General features: G+C 37.5%; 1 protein-coding gene across 5 annotated transcripts in view; it reads left to right on the forward strand.

Annotated features, from left to right (window-relative positions):
* KLHL2 (kelch like family member 2) overlaps positions 1 to 20,523 on the forward strand; it is a 131,945-nt gene that overhangs the window by 12,626 nt on the left and 98,796 nt on the right. For 4 of the 5 annotated variants that reach the window (XM_060114462.1, XM_060114473.1, XM_060114482.1 and 1 more), the window contains exon 3: positions 13,862 to 13,968. In XM_060114462.1, the coding sequence (XP_059970445.1) occupies positions 13,862 to 13,968 (107 nt within the window). Of the gene's footprint in view, positions 1 to 13,861; positions 13,969 to 20,523 lie in introns of those variants that run through there. The other variant, XM_060114500.1, reaches the window with a different exon arrangement.

Here is a 20,523-nt window from a genome sequence, read left to right on the forward strand (position 1 = left end):
AGTTTGTACCTCTCAGTCAAATCCACTACCCCATCCTGTCTCTCCCGTTCTTCTCCCACTGGTAACCACTTGTGAGTCTGTTTCTGTTTTGTTATATTCACTAGTTTGTTTTCTTTTTTAGATTCCACATATGAGTTATAACATAGAATATTTTTCTTTCTCTGACTTATTTCATTTAGCATAATACCCTCTAGGTCCATCCATGTTGTTGCCAATGGCAGAATCTCATTCTTTTTTATGGCTGAGTAATAGTCCATTGTGTATATATACCACATCTTCTCTATTCATTCAACTGTTGATGGACAGTTAGGTTGCTTCTACATCTTGGCTATTGTAAATAATGCTGCTCTGTACATTCAGATGCATGTATCTTTTCGAATTAGTGTTTTCATTTTCTTCAGATGTATACCCAGGATTAGAATTGCTGGTAGTTCTATTTTCAGTTTTTTGAGAAACCTCCATAGTGTTTTCTGTAGTGGCTGTACCAAGTTATATTCCCACCAACAGTGTAAGAGTGTTTCCTTTTCTCCACATCTTTGTCAACATTGGTTATTTGTAGATTTTTTGATGATAGCCATTCTGACAGGTGTGAGGTGATATCTCATTGTGGTTTTGATTTGCTTTTCTATGAAAATGGCAGATGTTGAGCATCTTTTCATGTGTCTGGCCATTTCTATGTCTTCTTTGGAAAATGTCTGTTCAGGTCCTCTGCCTATTTTTTAATCAGATTGTGTTTTTGATATTGAATTGTATGAACTGTTTGTGTATTTTGGATATTAACAGCTTATCAGACATATCATTTGCAAATATTTTCTCCCATTTAGTAGGTTGTCTTATCATTTTGTCAATGATTTCCTTTGCTGTGCAAAAGCTTTTAAGTATAATTAGATCCCATTTGTTTATTTTTGCTTTTGTTTGTTTTGCCTTAGGAGACAAAAAAAATATTGCTACGATTTGTGTCAAAGAGTGTTCTGCCTATGTTTTTTTCTAGGTTCTTTATGGTTTCGGGTCTCTATTTAGGTCTTTAATCCATTTTGAGTTTATTTTTGTATATGGTTTGAGAAAATGTTCTACTTTCATTCTTTACATGTAACTGTTCAGTTTTCCCAGCACAACTTGTTGAAGAGACAGTCTTGTCTCCATTGTATATTCCTGCCTCCTTTGTTGTACATTAATTGACCATAGATGGGCAATTCTTTATGCTGTTCCACTGATCTATGTTTCTGTTTTTGTGCCAGTACCATGCTGCCTTGATTATGGTACTTTTTAGTCAGGGAGTGTGATACCTCCAGCTTTGTTCTTTTTTTCTCAAGACTGCTTTGGCTGTGCAGGGTCTTTTGTGGTTCCATATAAATTTTAGGATTATTTGTTCTAGTTCTGTGAAAAATGTCATGGGTATTTTGATAAGGATTGCATTAAATTTATAGATTGCTTTGGGTAGTGTGGACATTTTAACAATATTAATTCTTCTTATCTATGTACATGGGATATCTTTTCATTTCTTTGTATCATCTTCTTTTCCTTCGTCAATATTTTATATTTTCAGAGTGTAGGTCTTTCACCTCCTTGGTTAAGTTTATTCTTAGGTATTTTATTTTTTTTTGGTGTGATTTTGAATGGGATTGTTTTCTTACTTTTTCTGATAATTCATTATTAGTATATAGAAAAGCAACAGACTTCCATATATTAGTTTTGTCTCCTGCAAATTTACTAAATTCATTTGTTAGTTTAATATTTTATTGGTGGAGACTGTTAGGGTTTTCTATATATAGTATCATGTCATCTGCAAGTAGTTAGTAACAGTTTTACTTCTTCCCTTCCAATTTAGATTCCTTTTATTTCTCTTTCTTTTCTGATTGCTCTGGCTAGGACTTCCAATACTATGTTAAATAGAAGTGGGAAGAGTGAGCATCCTTGTCTTGTTCCTGATTTTAGAAGAAAAGCTTTCAGCTTTAATCGTTGAGTATTATGTTGGCTAACGGTTTATCATAAATGGCCTTAATTATGTTGAGATATGTTTCCTCTGTACCCACTTTGGTGAGAGTTTTTATCATGACTGGATGTTGAATTTGTTGAATACTTCTTTTGCATCTATTGAGGTGATCATGTGATTTTTATCCTTCCTTTTGTTAATGTGGTATATCACATTGATTTATGGGTGTTGGACCATCCTTGCATCCCTGAAATAAATTCCACTTGATCGTGGTATAAGATCCTATTTATATATTGTTGAATTCGGCTTCGTAATATTTTGTTGAGGATTTTTGCATCTGTATTCATCAGATATATTGGCCTGTAATTTTCTTTTTTTGTAATATCTTTTTCTGGTTTTGGTATCAGGGTAATTAATGGTGGCCTTGTAGAATGAATTTGGGAGTGTTCAATCCTCTTTAATTTTTTGGAATAGTTTGAGAAAGATAGGTATTAGCTCTTCTTTATATGTTTGGTAGAACTACCCTGTGAAGCCATCCTGTCCTGGACTTTTGTTTGCTGAGAGGTTTTTTTTATTACAGATTTAATTTCATTACTAGTGATTGGTCTGTTCAAATTGTCTGATTCTTCTTGATTCAGTCTTGGCAGTTTGTATGTTCCTGGAAATTTGTCGGTTTCTACTAGGTTGTCTAATTTGTTAGCATATAACTGTTTGTAGTATTCTCTTATGATTTTTTTGTATCTCTGTGGTACAGGTTGTTATTTCTCCTCTTTCAGTTTTTATTTTATTTGAGTCCTCTCTTCTTGCTGGTGAGCCTGGCTGAAAGTTTTATCAATTTTGTTTATCTTTTAAAAAAGCTCTTGGTTTCATTGTTTTTTGTTTGCTTTCTTTTTTGTTTGTTTAGTCTCTGTTTTACTTATTTTCTCTTTGATCTTTATTATTTCCTCCCTTCTGATGACTTTGGGCTTTGTTAGTTCTTCTTTTTTTAAATTTCTTTAGATGAAGATTAGGTTGTTTGAGATTTTTCTTTTGTCTTGAGGAAGGCCTGTATCACTATAAACTTCCCTCTTAAAACTGCTTTTGCTGCATTCCATAGATTTTGGAAAGTTGTGTTTCCATTTTCATTTGTCTTGAGGTATTTTCTGATTTTCTCTTTGATTTCTTTATTGACCCATTGGTTTTTTTAGTAGCATGTTTAGTCTCCATGTGTTTGTGCTTTTCCCATTTTTCTTTTTGTATTTGATTTCTTGTTTCATACTGTTGTGGTTGGAAAAAATGCTTGATATAATTGTGTCTTCTCAAATTTGTTGAGACTTGTCTTGTGGCTTAGCATGTGATCTATCCTGGAGAACATTCCATGTGTACTTGAAAAGAAAGTACATTCTGCTGTTTTGGATGGAATGTCTTGTAGATATCTTTTAAGCCCAACTGGTCCAATGTGGTGTTTAAGACAACTGTTTCCTTATTGATTTTTTGTCTGGATGATCTGTCCATTGATGTCAGTGGGGTGTTAAAGTCCCCTCCTATTATTGTATTGTCAACATCTCCCTTTATGTCTGTTAATATTTGCTTTGTATATTTAGGTGCTCCTGTATTAGGTGCATATATGTTAATGAGTGTTACATCCTCTTCTTGTATTGATCTCTTTATTTATAATGTCCTTCTTTGTCTTTTGTTATAGACTTTGTTTTAAAGTCTGGTTTGTCTGATATGAGTATTTCTACTCCTGCTTTCTTGTGATTTCCATTTGCATGAAATATAAGAAAACTTTTAGACAGAGAAAAATGTAAATCTCTCTTTGGTGGTGGTGGTGGTGGTAGTGTTAGTAATTTGGGGAAGTAGTGACCTGCCCATTGCTAAGTACTTCTCAAATATGTTAAGAGTCACTGCAATGAAAGAGTGACTTTAAAAGCTGATTGAAAAATGAGTAGGTTTTTTTTTGTGTGTGTGTGGTACGTGGGCCTCTCACTGTTGTGGCCTCTCCCGTTGCGGAGCACAGGCTCTGGACACGCAGGCTCAGCAGCCATGGCTCACAGGCCCAGCCGCTCCACGGCATGTGGGATCTTCCCAGACCGGGGCACGAACCCGCGTCCCCTGCATTGGCAGATGGACTTTCAACCACTGCACCACCAGGGAAGCCCCCGAGTAGCTTTTTTTTAATTAAAAGACTAATGTGTGTATTAACAGGCTTGGTTTTATTTTCTTAGCATTTTGTGAAAGACATATATTTTCCCATCATTCCCTTTGTGAAAGTACATATATTTAAAAGCTTGGGCTAAGAAGGAAGTGACTTAAACTTTCCTTTCATCTCTCTATGCTATATCTTCCTGAAAGCCCATCCTTTTTTTTTTGTTCCATCATTTGTTTGTTTCTTCTTTAATTAAAGATTCAGTAAATATTCATCTGCTGGGTGCTGGAGATACAATGGTAAGCCAAAACAGACATGGCTGCTACCCTCATGGGGCTTATGATTGACTGCAGGAAGCAGGCATTAATCAAAGAATCACACAAATAATTTACTGTAAATTTTAATTTTAAAATTTTAAATTTTAACTGCTACAGGGAGGGCTATGAAGTTAGATAACAGTGGTCAGGGAAAGCTTCCCTGAGAAGATAAGAATAATTGTGCTGAGATCAAAAGGAAAAGAGAAGTAAGGAAATGAAGTCAGGCATAGGGAATGGCAGTGTTCAAGTCTTGTGGTGGGAGTGAGCTATCCTCCTGGAGGAGCTGAGGGGTAGCTGGAGTGCAGATGGCTGGAGGGTCATGGCAAGAGAGGAGGCTGAGTGAGTAGGTGAGGGCCAGCATTCTTAGAGCCTTCTGCATTTTGGTCTTTATCAGGAGTTGCCGTGGGAGAAGCCATTGGAGAGTTTTAAGCAGGGATGTGACATGATCAGATCAGATTTGTATTTTGAAAAGAACACACTGGCTGCTGGGTGGAGCGTGGATTGGAGAGAGAGAGATAAGAGAAAATTAAACTAAATAATAGATATTAGATTTGTTTCCTAGTGCTGTTCTGACATCAGTTTCAGTAAGTAGGTTTTCATTTAGTTTTTGGGAGAAAATATAGCTGGGGTAATCCAGCAGGTCTGCCCATGCTGTTTCAGTTAATCTCGTTGCAAAAGTAGTTATTAGAATGTAAAATGCAATGGTTATTAAGTGACACTGAAGGAAAAGTAAGAAAAATAGTCTGGTTATTTTGAGACATTTTCTTTTTCTTTGAAAAATCTAGAAAGACTGACTTTTAATAGGCCTATTCATGTTACTTTTCCCCCCACTCCCATGGGGCTGGTAGCCAGACCTTCCACTGATGTGTGAGTGGGCCCCTGTTGACGAAGGTCTCAGTCACTAAACTACAGGGAGTGCCACACCTAGCTCTCCTTCCTGAGGTGAATGACCCGAGTTTTCGGACAAACTCTTTGGCCTTGGGCCAGTTGTTTTACTTTTTTGAGCCTTAACTATAAAATGAGGGGAGCGGATGGAATGCAGTCTAAGGTTCATTGCTGCTCTGACGTTCTTTTAGCCTGTGAGGTTTTTTCCTGCTTCCCTGCGTGTGGTGCACCTTGTCTCATCCTGGGATTACTTAGCTGTAGCCGTCATTCAGCTGTTGGTACCATTTTGGGGGTGAACTGTATGGCTGTGGAACAGTATGTTTTTGATCTTTGTGTTGCACCATTTCAGTAGCTAGCATGTAACCAGGCTGATAGTTGATGTTGATTTTCAGAACGAAGCATGACCTTTGAATAGCTGAGTCTTGGCTGCCACATCCACAACAAGGATTGTTTTAATGAAGTCAACGACTGCTAGTTTTAAAAAATGAGCTCTCTTTGAGGCTCATCAGCACTTTTTTTTAAAAATGTCATTCCCTTTTCTCTTACCCCTTATTGCCAATTTTATGTAATTCTGTTTTTTAAAAAATAAATTTATTTATTTATTTTTGGCTGTGTTGGGTCTTCGTTGCTGTGCGCAGGCTTTTCTCTCGTCACGGTTAGTGGGGGCTACTCTTTGTTGCAGTGCGTGGGCTTCTCATTGCAGTGGCTTCTCTTGTTGCGGAGCATGGGCTCTAGGAGTGTGGGCTCCGTAGTTGTGGCTTGTGGGTTCTAGAGCGCAAGCTCGGTAGTTGTGGCACATGGGCTCAGTTGCTCCGTGGCATGTGGGATCTTCCCAGACCAGGGATTGAACCCGTGTCCCCTGCATTGGCAGGCGGATTCCTAATCACTGCACCACCAGGCAAGTCCCAGTAATTCTTAAAAAAAACAAAACAAAAATAAATCTCTCAAGAAACCTACTCCTTGTACAGCTGAAAATCTTTTGTCATTTCCTGTCCTTGCATCAACTTCCTGCTGCCAGAAATAGGAGCTGAGAGTGGCTTCCTGACTTCTGGGAAGGGAGAACTTCCTTGTTCTCTCCATTCTGCTCTTGGGCTGTCACCTCTAATAGGTAGAATATCAGCTATACCCTAGAGAGTGTTGTTATTAACCTTTGGCTAGTGAAAGAGAAATTTTAGAGGTAAAAGTCACTTTTCTTCCAATTATACTTGGTGTAAGGTATGGTTATGGGAATAGGAGGACAGGAGTTTTGTAAAGTTTAAGTTATAGAATTTTTTTTAATATAAATTTTATTTATTTATTTATTTATTTTTGGCTGCGTTGGGTCTTCGTTGCTGCACACGGGCTTTCTCTAGTTGCAGCGAGCGGGGTCTACTTTTCGTTGCAGTGAGTGGGCTTCTCATTGCGGTGGCTTCTCTTGTTGCAGAGCACGGGCTCTAGGCGTGCGGGCTTCGATAGTTGTGGCCCATGGGCTTCAGTAGTTGTGGCTTGAGGGCTTTAGAGCGCAGGCTCAGTAGTTGTGGCGCACGGGCTTAGTTGTTCCTCGGGATGTGGGATCTTCCCAGACCAGGGCTTGAACCCATGTCCCCTGCATTGGCAGGCAGATTCTTAACCACTGTGCTGCCAGGGAAGCCCCAAGTTATAGAATTATAACTTGAGTTTAACTTAAGAATTATAATTTAAATTTATAAAAATGGAATGTTACATTTTCTTTAAACTAGTTCTTCATTTCTTTTAGACAGGAGGCCCAGATATAGCTCTATGCCTCAGTCCAATACGAGTTTGAATAACTTGCAATTATTGGTTTTAAAAACCCTGTGGTCACTTCTAAACGGTGTAGTCAGCAAGTATTTATAAGTACCTGGTTCTCCTTTGAAGTCAGCTAGCACACCCAGAGGCTGTGTGGGAGCCAGAGCCAGTGTCTGATGTGGCCCCTGCCTTTCGAGTGACCTGATTGTGCAGGAGATGTAGAGAAGAGGATGAGGTGGTGGAATATCGTGTGCAAAATGTGGGTCCTGAAAAGGACTCTCACAAGAGAAATTCACAAAGGTGGTTTCGGTTGGACCTGATAAGGATGCAGTAGGATTCATACAAAGGACTGGAGAGTAAAGGCAGTTCCTGGTCTGGATAATTGCACAAGCTAGGGTCGGGCTAAATGTAACCTGTTTGGTAAAATGAATCAAGAAGAGTTCATGCTGGGGAGTCTGTAGAAAAGGTCAGAATTATGGCAGGCTTAAACAGTGTGATTCATTGGGATTTAATTCCAAGGACAGTGGGAATCAGTGAAGGTTTTTGAGAAAGGGTGTAGCATCGTAAGACTAATGATGTCGAGAAACAGCCTGGCAGCGTAGTGAAAGGTGAGTCTTGTACAGCAACACATCTCTGGTGGGGAATTCAGCTCTGTACATTTCCTAGGCATGGCTTGGCAGGAGGAGGAGTTTTTCAAAGGACTAACACACTGACATTTTCAAAATCAAAGGAATAGACCTTTACAGAGTGCTTACTCTATGTATTGGGCCTGTGGAGCAGACAGAGAAGCAGGCTGTGCCCTGGACACACATTTGCTTGAGGACATTACACCGTGAGCTTTTTGAGATGACCAAAAAGGAACTGTCAGATTTAATGTTTTGTGTTTAAAGTAAATTAAAAAAAAAAAGTCTGTTTCCTAGGATATGGGATAAGACCGGACTTGAGTTTTAAAAGTTCCAATGAGTATTACTGGGGGGGTGGGGGGGGTGGAGGGCAACCTATTATTTGTTTAGAAGAAAGCTAATATTGATCCTTAAGTTGCATTTAGGAGTTGAAACTTTTTAGTAAGGATAAGTCTTATGAAGCAGTTTGAATGTTTGCCTGTATATCACACAGAAGCCATAAACATTTAATCGTTCAGTTACAGTAGCATTTCTTACATTCCAGAAGATAATTTAAACAGAAGATCCTGAATCCCTCTCTTAAGGGAATGCTTACTGTATTTTTCCCCCAGGACTTTTAGCCATTGTGGACCCAGATCACTACTAGGATTATATCTGTTGTGCATCTATGAAAACTTAGAGTTTGTGGCTCTTCTTTGGTTATTTGTACTTTGTTGCTTAGGTTGCAAGTGAATTAAACAACAAACTGAAGTGAGACTACCTTTTCATAGCTTTATATTACTGTTTTTGAAAGAGATTTAGGAAATTACACAGGGTGTGAATTTTTTTTATCACTAATGTATGTATATATATTTCTGTAGTAAAACATTGTCAGTTTCTTTTGTTTTTATATTGTACTAAAGTAGAATATAAAACATTCCTTGAAGGACAGAGCAGTTGGGAAGGGTCCCTAAATCAAGCAAACTTGTTTATTTAAGAAAGTTTAAGAGACATTTTGAAGCTAACAGTTTCAATTTAACTGGTAATCTTCTACAGTGTATCTTAAGTACTTGTGATAGACTTCTTATTAGGTGGTGTTTGTTGAGCATGGATAGAATCATTAAACATTTCAAAGATGTGAAGAATGGATGGTAGTGAATGAATTTGCTTCTGTTTCGTCTTCTCTTTCCCGGTGTGGGGTACTGTGCTGCCTCAGGGTTTGCGTTCAGCATCCCCTCCTAAGTCAGAAAATCGGAAGATGCCACCTTGGCTGTTTTTCTTTTAAATTATTATAGCTAAGAGTATCTAGCTCATGTTTTATTTCACCCAGTTTTTTTAAAAAGTAACTTTTAATAAGGAAGTTTTCTTTGTACATATTCTCCATTTTCTACATGTAGTCGAGCTTTTATCACACATGTTCAGAAACTCACTCCTGCCATTTCTGTTTCCCCTCTCTGAAATCCCCATCTCTCCATTTTGCCTCCTCCCCATCACCTTTTCCCTGTCACTCATATCTTCTTTCACTTTATTTCTAATTATTCTTTTCAGCTCCTCTCAACTGTGACCAAGTATTCTTAGAAGTCCTCAAGTCTGGAGTTGTTACCTTCCCTTCTCGACAAATACTCAGTAATGTGCTTCCCTCCACATCTTCCTGTGGCTCAGTTTTGTCACTTTTCCCTGTCATTCTGTTCTCTTGATTCTATGTGAGATTCTGTATTCTGGGATCCTTTTCTAGTTTAAGGCAGTTTCTAAATCACTGACTGTAGTAGGTTTTCTTACGACTTTCCAAGTTGACTGTCATCCTTTCCTGCTTCCTGTTAGAAAATCTCAGCAGGTGCAGATCTGTTGAAGGGGCTGTGCTGTTTTTCAGGACTCTAATTGTGGTGGTGAGTCTTAGTAAGCCCAACAGCTAGGTTTTCCCTGTGCTTCACTGCCACAGAAATTCAAATTCAAACCATCATTGTTTTCAGATGAAGAAGGTGATGGTGGTGACACTTGTTATGGAGTTGTGTTGCTCTTCAAGATTATTGACATTTTAGCTAGGTTGCATCTCCCTTGTCTGTAAATGACACTGTCGGGTTTTGGAGGTTTGGTTAAATATAACTGATTTAAGTCAGTGATCAGGAAGCCTTTCACCTTTAAAACAGCTTGTTTTCATTCCCCACCTCCCTTCTTCCTGAGCAGCCAGAACCTGATGAAGTAGCTGATCAGCAGCTCCGCATCTGGCTCATCCTGTGCTTCCTCACTAGGTTTTAACTTTCTTGGCTTCTGACCTCTTGCCTAACTTCTTTTTCTGTCTTGCTCTTGTTTCTTTATCCTAACACTGATGCTGCTCCAAAGATGCCTTTGGGCATGTTCCAAGGCTGTGGCTTGTGTTTGCTCTGTGGACTCTGGCTAAAGCTTATCTCAGCAGCCTAGAACCTCAGCCGTTATTCTGATTCTGCTCCATGTGGCAGGCGGTGCCTCCAGATCTCACACAGCCTGGCACCTGAGGAGGAAAGGTGGACAGATGCTATCTATGTAATCTCTCTGCCACCCCCACTTCCAGTAGAAAGTAAATTCTTGTTTCGTGAAACTACCAATTATTTTAGATATCTCAGAGCCTAATGGCACATTTTACTTTAAGAAGATACACATTAGTCCCCCCTTATCCAAGGTTTTAGTTACTGTAGTCAACCACACTCTGAAAATATTAAATGGAAAATTCCAGAAGTAAACAATTCATAAGTTTTAAATTGAGTACTGTTCTGAGTAGTGTGATGAAATCTCACTGTCCTGCTTCATTCCACTTGAGACATGAATCATCCCTCTGTCCAGTGTGTCCCGGCTGTTAGCCTTCTTGGTTATCAGGTTGACTGTTGCAGTATCACAGTGCTTGTGTTCAAGTGACCCTTATTTTAACTCATAATGGCCCCAAAGCACAGGAGAAGTGATGCTGGCAATTCAGATGTGCCAAAAATATGCTGTAAACTACTTCCTTTAAGTGAAAGGGGTGAATGTTCTTGACTTAGTAAGAAAAGAAAAAAAATCATATGCTGAGGTTGCTAAAGATCTATGGTAAGAAGGAATCTTCTATCTGTGAAATAGTGAAAAAGGAAAAAGAAATTTATGCTAGTTTTGCTGTTGCACCTCAAACTATGAAAGTTACAGCCACAGGGCATGATAATTGCTTAGTTAAGATAGAGAAGGCATTAAATTTGTTTAGTAAGATATTTCGAGAGAGAGGTTACATTCACATAACTTTTATTACAGTATAGTTATCATTGTTGTATTTTATTACTAGTTACTGTTAATCTCTTACTGTGCCTAATTTATAATTTGAACTTTATCATGGGTATGTATGTGTAGGAAATAACATGGTACATATAGGTTTCGGTACTATCTGTGGTTTTAGGGATCCACTGGAGGTCTTGGAATGCATCCACCATGATTAAGGGAGGCTTCTGTATATACAGCAGTGATAGGGTTTTCTAGTCTTAGGAATTCATTCATTTGATATCAGAAAACCAAAGGGTGTCTAGATATATTTGGATATGATTCATTTTCAAAGCAATTTTTTTCTTGAGAAGGACCGATTTTCATGATGTTTCACTTGGGAGATGAGTGCCTATCTTTTTTTCTGTGTCATTTGAGTTTTACATAAGGCCTGTGTAACTCCTGTTATTCTCCAGACTTGAGCTTAGAAGCAGTTTTCTTTCCAAAGCTTTCCTGTATGTTTGGGCTTGACCTGTCTCCTGCGTACTCAAACACCCCACACTTGCCCTAATAGCTATCAGTTCATTTTGTAAGTACCTGTCAGCTTGTCTCTTTCCCCAGCTCCACTGTAAACTCCTTGCTATCACGGACATTGTCTTGTTTACTGTGGTAAACTGACATAGTCCTTGGTGCCCAGTATGCACTTTAGATATTTGATGAATGAGTGAATAAATTTGGATTTTGCTAAGTAGCAACTTTATTTATACCATTATTCTGAAAGACTTTTCCTTCTATAGTCCATTCCCTCATTAGATTTCACATAATAGGAATATAAACTCACCATGTAGACTTTGGGTATGGGCTGCTAAAACAAGTTTCTGTCATTTTTATTGCCGGATTTTATTTGTAGCCCTCTTCTCCTCACCTAAAGTCACTCAGCTTCTTGTGAGCATGCACACTTGGAATGAAGAGGTAAGGGCCAGAGTCAACAGACACACACTGGCTGAATGATAAGAAGGTTGGTCAAATCTCTCTAGTCTGTGAGTGCTGTTTTAAAAACATGTTATTGCTAGAGACAGAAAGATAAAAAATTGAACACTAAAACTAACCATGTCCTTGATCTATAATGTGGCATTAGACTCCATGTGACCTAACCCAGGGTGTGGCTACATACTGGTTTGGCAGTGTTTTTACTCTATTAGTTAACTAACATCAGCTAATAAGCCAGTAAGGCCAAGATAATTATGTGATAGTCAGCGGGTGTTATGCTAGAAGGTTTGGATCAATGAGTAATTATAATTGAAGTTGAATAGAATTAATTATGTGATTTGGAGGCATTCAAGTGTAATTCCACTTGAGTTCCATCTTGAAACCAGAGCACTAGGAAGGATTATTGACAAAAGGAAAATAGACATAAAGATGCACTTGACTCACGTTTGAGCTGTGTCCAGATGACCTGGTCACCGTAGGAAACCTAGATGGCCCTGCTGACCCCAGCATCCCTCTTCTCCTTCTCGCCCATGCTTCTTGTGCTACACACCCCGTTGTGCTTTGCTGCTTCATGTCTCTGTCCAGCAGCATCTGCTGTTCTCTCTGTGTGGGGTTCTCTTGTCCTTTTCCATCCACCTAACACTTACTTGTGTTTAGAACTCGGCCAAGGGCAGTAGCTGCAGGACACCTTTTCTGACCCCCAGTCTGATTTAGATGCTCCCCTGTTCCCCTAGCATCTTCACTCTGGCGCTTTCCACTTTGTCCTGTAATCCTTGCATTGTCAGTCCTTTCTGCTAGTCTCCTTAATGGCAGAGATGATCTTGCAGGACTTTGTTGAATTTGATTTTTTCTAACTATTCTTGTAGAGGTAGTGCTAAAACCCCACTAAAACTGGCCCTTTTATAAACTATATATAGAACTTTAAAAAATAGCTTCTAGTATACAGTATGTCAAATAATAATTGGGTGTTGTTTCTTTCTTTCTATTCCCTGTTTTATTCAAGCTTTAACAAGTCTTAAAACCACATAGCTTTAGATGGTTTTGTGAGCCAGACTCCATAGATTTGAATCCTGGCATTGCCACTAGTGGTGACTTCAGGCTTCTTATTCATCTTTTCCTTGGTTTCCCCAGCTATACATTTTAAGGGTAAAAATCACAATAACATGAATCTCATAAGGTTTTGGTAGGGTCTAAGTGAAATAATACATGCGGGTGGAGCTCCTGTATAACACCTTCCTGAAAACACCACTGAGTTCCCCCTGCTTAACTTGTGAACCCATGGAAGTCATAGAATTGCAGAATGATTTTATCTGCGCAGAGCAGACTGTAGACTTTGTCAGTTTTCCACAGTGATCTGGAGGAACTACAGCTGAGTGATGGCCACCTCTTGAGTCTAACACGTGGCCTGCCTGATGTCTCATATGGCATCGTGACCCGTGCTTCAACTTACAGGGCACAGCATTAAAATTACATTTAATTTTATGTGTGGTAATATTTTCTGACCTTGAAGAATGAGATATTTTGCATTGGGAAAATGTTCTGATTAAGTTAAACTTCAAATGCTCAAACGCCTTTCAAGCAGCAGGTGTAGCTGAATGTAATTTTACCTTTGCTTGATGACCCAGGGCATTTCCTATGTCTGTATAGTTTTGATACTTTGACCCAATTTAGTTTTCTCCCTGTGTTTTATTTTGTCTTTATCTTAGTGTCATACCACCATCTGCCACTTCTGCTGACGCAGTTCTTAATGCAAACAGCCTCCCCTTTTACACCCCATTAATGGTTTGCTGCCAGTAATTTTTATTAGGTTGAGAAATCAGTAATCAAGTTTGGAAAGATTTCTCTGTTAAACAAAGGCAAGATTCTGAGTGAGGGCCAAGGTATGTTGGCCTACGTCATGACTGTTTTCTATGTTCTTCATGTTTGGGTATCCTCTTTTTAAGGATGGCAATTTTTAGTCTTAACTTCAGAAAATTGGACTTTTACTGTAAAATTATTGCATAGGGTGTTGAATACACTTACTCTTGTTATCATTAAAATTATTCTCTCCCTGTTTTGTAAACAGTCAGAATTTGCTGTGTGATGTCACGATTGTGGCTGAAGACATGGAAATCTCTGCTCACAGAGTGGTGCTGGCCGCCTGTAGTCCTTACTTTCACGCCATGTTTACAGGTATGAAATGTTTTAGTTATGGATGTTTATAAAATGTATACAGATCTGGGCTTTTCTTTCCATATTTTCTTTCCTTATTAACATTTTATTGTTATGAAGTTAAGCATTGTAATGGAAGAAAATGCTCTTGCTTTGTTTTAAATTACTCCTCATCTTTGTTTTTCATTCTTGTAATGGTGTTGTGTACACACATGTGTCCATTACATACATGTATATGTTGCATACAAATGCAATTTTATGCTCAGTTTCCCCCCTTCACAATTATATTTGCATATATTGGCTAAGTTTGCCCTCTTGCCATTTATAACAGCCTTTGGCACTTTCTTATTTTGACAAAAGTAAATTGCTTTTACTGTTTCACATTTCTTCAAATGATTTTCACATTTGCCTCATCCAGTGTTTATAGTGAACAGAGATGTTTATTTAATACCTTTTGATTCAGAAATATAAGAAAATAGAGTGGATACTTAGGCAACTGTAAAAATACATAAAATGGTTTTAATATCTCTGGCAAAAAAGCAATTTGTGCTTGCCACACTGGAAGCCTTTAAAAATATACTTGATGCGCAATATTATGTTTCAGGAGCACTATGTAATGGTTTGACATTTGTGTGCTTTATGAAATGATCACCATGATAAGTCCTTTAACCATCTGTCCCTGTACAAAGTTACTATAATATTATTGTCCTTATGCTGTATATTACATTCCCATGGCTTATTTACGTTATAACTGGAGGTTTGTATCACTTAACTATTCACCTAATTCTCCCACCCGACCCCACCCCCACCATACTCCCCTCTGTGAACCGTTTGTTCTCCCCGTTTGTTCTCTGTATCTGTTGAGTCTGTTTTTATTTTATTTATTTATGTTTTTATTTCACATATGAAATCATTTGATATTTGTATTCTCTGTCTGACTTATTTCACTTAGCATGATACCCTCTAGGTCCATCCATGTTGTTGCAAATGGCAAGATTTCATTCTTTTTTAAGCCTATTAATATTCCATTGTGTATATATATATATATATATATATATATATATATATATATATACACACATACATACACCACATCTTCTTTATCCATTTATCTATCAATGGACAAAGGTTGCTTCCATTTGTTAGCTATTGTAAATAATGCTGTGGTGAACATAGGGGTGCACATATCTTTCCAATTACTGTTTTTGTTTTCTTCAGAAGTGGAATTTCTGGATCATATGGTAGTTCTATTTTTACTTTTTTGAGGAACCTCCATACTGTTTTCCATAGTGGTAGTACCAGTTTACAATCCCACAAACAGTACACAAGGGTTTCCTTTTCTTTACATACTCACCAATATTTGTTATTTGTTATCTTCTTGAAAATAGCCATTCTGACAGGTATGAGGTAGTATCTCATTCTGGTTTTGATTTGCATTTCCCTGGTGATTAGTGATGCTGAGTATCTTTTCACCTGTCTGTTGGCCATCTGTATGTCTTCTTTGGAAAAATGTGTATACAAGTACTCCTCCCATTTTTCAATTTTTGTTGTTGTTGTTGAGTTGTATGAGTTCTTTGTATATTTTGGATAGAAACTCCTTATTGGGTATTTCATTTGCAAATACCTCCTTCCATTTGGTAGGCTGCCTTTGTTGATAGTTTCCTTTGCTGTGCAAAAACTTTTTAGTTTCATGTAGTACCATTTGTTCATTTTTGCTTTTTTGCCCTTGCCTGAGGAGAAAGATCCAAAAAATATTGCTAAGACCTGCTGCCTATGTTTTCTTCTAGGACTTTTATGGTTTCAGGTCTTACATTTAAGTTTTTAATCCATTTTGAGTTTATTTTTGTGCATGGTGTTAGAAAGTAGTCCAGTTTGATTCTTTTTTTTTTTTTTTTTTTTTTTTTTGCGGTACGCGGGCCTCTCACTGTTGTGGCCTCCCCCGTTGCGGAGCACAGGCTCCGGACGCGCAGGCCCAGCGGCCATGGCTCACGGGCCCAGCCGCTCCGCGGCATATGGGATCCTCCCAGACCGGGGCACGAACCCGTATCCCCTGCATCGGCAGGCGGACTCCCAACCACTGCGCCACCAGGGAGGCCCCAGTTTGATTCTTTTGCATGTAGCTGTCCACATTTCCCAGCATCGTTTATCAAAGAGACTATCTATTCCTCATTGCCTCCTTTGTTGGAGATTAATTGACCATATAAGTTTGGATTTATTTCTCTATTCTCTATTCTGTTACATTGATCTATGTATCTTTTTTGTGTGTGCCAATACCAGACTGTTTTGATTACTGTAGCTTTGTAGTATAATTTGAAATCAGGGAGCATGATACCTCTAGCTTTGTTCTCCTTTCCCAAGATTGCTTTGGGTATTTGGGGTCTTTTGTGTTTCCATACAAATTTTAGAATTATTTGTTCTAGTTCTGTGAAAAATGTCATGGGTATTTTGATAGGGATTGCATTGAATCTGTAGATTGCCTTAGGGTTTATGGTCATTTTAACAATATTAATTCTTCCAACCCATGAGCACAGTATATCTTTCCATTTGTTTGTGTCGTCTTCAGTTTCTTTCATCAGTGTCTTATAGCTTTCAAAGTACAAGTTTTTTGCCTCTTTGGTTATGTTTATTCCTAGGTATTTTATTCTTTTAGATGAAATTGTTAATGAGATTGTTTAATTTCGCTTTCTGATAGTTTGTTATTAGTGTATAGAAACACAACAGATTTCTGTATTACATTTTTATCCTGGATCTTTACTGAATTCATTTATTAATTCTGATCTTTTTGGTAGCATCATTAGGAATTTCTATATATGGTATCATGTCCTCTGCAGACAGTGACAGTTTTCCTTCTTCCTTTCCAATTTGGATTCCTTTTATTTATTTTTCTTCTCTGATTGCTGTGGCCAGGACTTCTAAAACTATGTTGAATAAAAGCGGTGAGAGTGGACATCCTTGTTTTGTTCCTGATCTTAGAGGAAATGCTCTCAGCTTTTCATCATTGAGTATAATGTTAACTGTGGGCTTGTCATATATGGCCTTTATTATATTGAGGTAGGTCCCCTCTATGCCTGCTTTCTAGAGAGTTTTTATTATAAATGGATGTTGAATTTTATCAGTAGCTTTTTCTGCATCTATTGATATGATCATATCATTTTTATTCTTCAGTTTGTTAATGTGGTGTATCACATTGGTTGATTTGTGGATATTGAACCATCCTTGCATCCCTAGGGTAAATTCCACTTGATATGGTATATGATTCTTTTGATGTATTGTTGAATTCAGTTTGCTAGTATTTTGAGAATGTTTGCATCTGTGTTCATCAGTGATATTGGCCTGTAATTCTACTTTTTTGTGGTGTTTTTGCCTGTTTTTTGTTAGGGTGATGCTGGCCTTATAGAATGTGTTCCAAAGTGTTCCTTCATCTTCAATTTTTTGGAATAGTTTGAGAAGAATAGGTGTTAACTCTTTAAATGTTTGGTAGAATTCACCTACTGGTCCTGGACTTCTGTTTGTTGGTAGTTTTCTAAATTACTGATTCAATTTCATTACTGGTAACCGGTCTGTTCATATTTTCTGTTTCTTCCTGATTCAGTCTTGGGAGATTGTACCTAGGAATATATCTATTGTAAATTGTTCATTTTGTTGACGTATAATTGTTCGAAGTAATCTCTAATGATCCTGTGTATTTCTGTGGTTTCATTTGTAATTTCTCTTTCATTTCTGGATTACTTATTGGGCCTTCTCTTTTTCTTATGAGTCTGGCTAAAGGTTTATTAATTTTGTGTATCTTTTCAAAGAACCAGCGCTTTCATCGATCTTTTCTGTTTTTTTAGTCTTTATTTCATTTATTTCTGCACTGATATTTATTATTTCTTTCCTTCTACTAACTTTAGGTTTTGTTTATTCTTCTTTTTCTGGTTCCTTCAGATGTAAGTTTAGATTGTTTTGAGATTTTTCTTGTTTCCTGAGGTATGCTTGTATGGCTGTAAACTTTCCTCTTAGAACAGCTTTTGCTGTGTTCCATAGATTTTGGATTGTTGTGTTGTTGTGTTTGGAATGTGTTTCTTTTTCATTTGTCACCAGATTTTTTTTTATTTCCTTTTAATTTCTTCAGTGACCCATTGGTTGTTCAGTAGCATATTGTTTAGACTCCATGTGTTTGTGTTTTTTCATTTTTTTTCTTGTAGTTGATTTCTCTGCTCATACCATTGATATGATTTCAGTTATCTTAAATTTATTCAGATTTAGTTTGTGGCATGTGATCTGTCCTGAAGAATGTTCCATGTGCACTTGAAAAGTATGTGTATTCTACTGCTTTAGGTTGAAATGTTCTATATATATCAATATTTATGAAATCTGTCTAGTCTAATGTGTCATTTAAGGCCATGTTTCCATATTGATTTTTTTTCTGGATGATCTGTCCATAGATATAAATGGGGTGTTGAAGTCCCCTACTATTACTGTATTACTGTCAGTTTCTCCCTTTATGTTTACCTGTATTTGCTTAATGTATTTAGATGCGCCTATGTTGGGTGCATGTACATTTACAGTTGTTGTATCTGCTTCTTGGATTGATCCCTTGATCATTAAATGGTAATGTCCTTCTTTGTCTCTTGATAACATCTTTGTTTTAAAGTCTGTTTTGTCTATAGAGATACAGATGTAGAGAACAACATATGGACACCAAGGGGGGAAAGCGGGGGTGGGGGGTGGTGGTGGTGGGATGAATTGGGAGATTGGGATTGGCATATATACACTAATATGTATAAAATAGATAACTAATAAGAACCTGCTGTATAAAAAATAAACTGAAATAAAATTAAAAAAAAATAAAGTCTGCCTTGTCTGATGTACATTTGCTACCCCAGCTTTCTTTTCATTTGCATTTATGTGGAATACATTTTCCATCCCTTCATTTTTAGTCTGTGTGTGTCTTTAGATTGGAAGTGAGTCTCCTATAGGTAGCATATAGATGGATCTTGTTTTTTAATCCATTCGGCCACTCTGTCTTTTGATCACAGCAGTTTGTTCATTTACATTTAAAGTAATTGATAAGTATGTACTTATTGCCATTTTGTTAATTGTTTTCTGGTCGTTTTTATGGTTCTCTTTTGTTCCTTTTTTCTTTTGCTCTCCTCTCTTGTGACTTGATGACTCTCTTTAGTGTTATGTTTGGATTCTTTTCTTTTTCTGTTTCTTTTTTTTTGTGTGTATACATCTATTAAAGGTTTTTGGTTTATTATTACCATAAGGTTCATATATAACAACCTATGTGTATATATGTGATTGTTTTAAGTTGAGGATCTCTTCAGTTCTAATGCATCGTAACAACCCTGTATTTTTACTTCCACCTCCCCATATTTAATGTTTTTGATGTCATATTTTACATCTTTTTGTTTTGTGTACCCCTTAATTATTTATTGTGAATAGAGATGACTTTTGACTTTTAACCTTCCTTCTATCTTTATAAGTTGTTGATCTACGACTTTTACTAAATGTTTGCCTTTACCAGTGAGAATTTTCCTTTCCTAATTTTCATGTTTCTAGTTGTGGTCTTTTCTTTTTCACTTAGAGAGATCCCTTGAATGTTTCTTGTAAAGCTGGTTTAGTGGTGTTTTAGCTTTTGCTTGTCTGCAAAGCTCTTTCTCTGTCCTTCAAATCTGAATGAGAGTCTTGCAGATAGAGCATTTGTGGTGTACATTTTATCCTTTCATCACTTGAAATATATCATGGCCGTCCTCCTGGCCTGTTAATTTTCTGCTGAAAAGTCAGTTGACAGTCTGTGGGCATTCTCTTGCTGCTTTTAAGATTTTCTCTTTATCCTTAATTTTTGCCATTTTAATTATAATGTGTTGTGGTGTGGACCTCTTTCAGTTCTTCTTGTTTGGGACTCTGTACTTCCTCTACCTGGATGTCTGTTTCCTTCCCTAGGTTAAGGAAGTTTTCACCTGCTATTTCTTCAAGTAAGTTCTCTGCCCTTTTCTCTCTTCTTCTGGTACCCCTGTAATGTGAATGTTAGTGTGCTTGATGTTGTCCCAGAGGTCTCTTAAACTACCCTCATTTTTTCAAATTCTTTTTTTTTCTGTTCATCTTGGGTGATTTCCACTAGTCTGTCTTCCAGATTGCTATTCCACTCCTCTGTATCATCTAGTATACTGTTCATTACTTCTAGTTTTTTTTTTTTTTTTTTCTGGTTATTTTATCTTCGGGTCTGTTTGGGGCGTCTTTGTATTTTCTAACTACTTATCAGTTAAAATTCTCACTGTGTTCATCCAATTCTTCTCCCAAGTTTGTGGAGCATCTTAATGATCATTACCTAGAATTCTTTATCAAGTAGATTGCTTTTCTCCATTTCATTTAGTTCTTTTTCTGAGGTTTTCTCTTGTTCCTTTGTTTAGAACATATTTTGCTCTCTCATCATTTTGCCCAATTTTCTGTATTTATTTCTGTGTATCAGGTAGATTGGTTAAGTTTCTGGATCTTGGAGAGGTGGCCTTATGCAGTTGACATCCTGTGGGGCCCAGCAGCTCACTCCCCTCCTGTTCAGAGCTGTATGCTCTAGGGGTACCCCCTGTG

The sequence above is a fragment of the Mesoplodon densirostris genome, chromosome 1 (genome assembly GCF_025265405.1).
Source record: "Mesoplodon densirostris isolate mMesDen1 chromosome 1, mMesDen1 primary haplotype, whole genome shotgun sequence".
Lineage (NCBI taxonomy): Eukaryota > Metazoa > Chordata > Mammalia > Artiodactyla > Ziphiidae > Mesoplodon > Mesoplodon densirostris.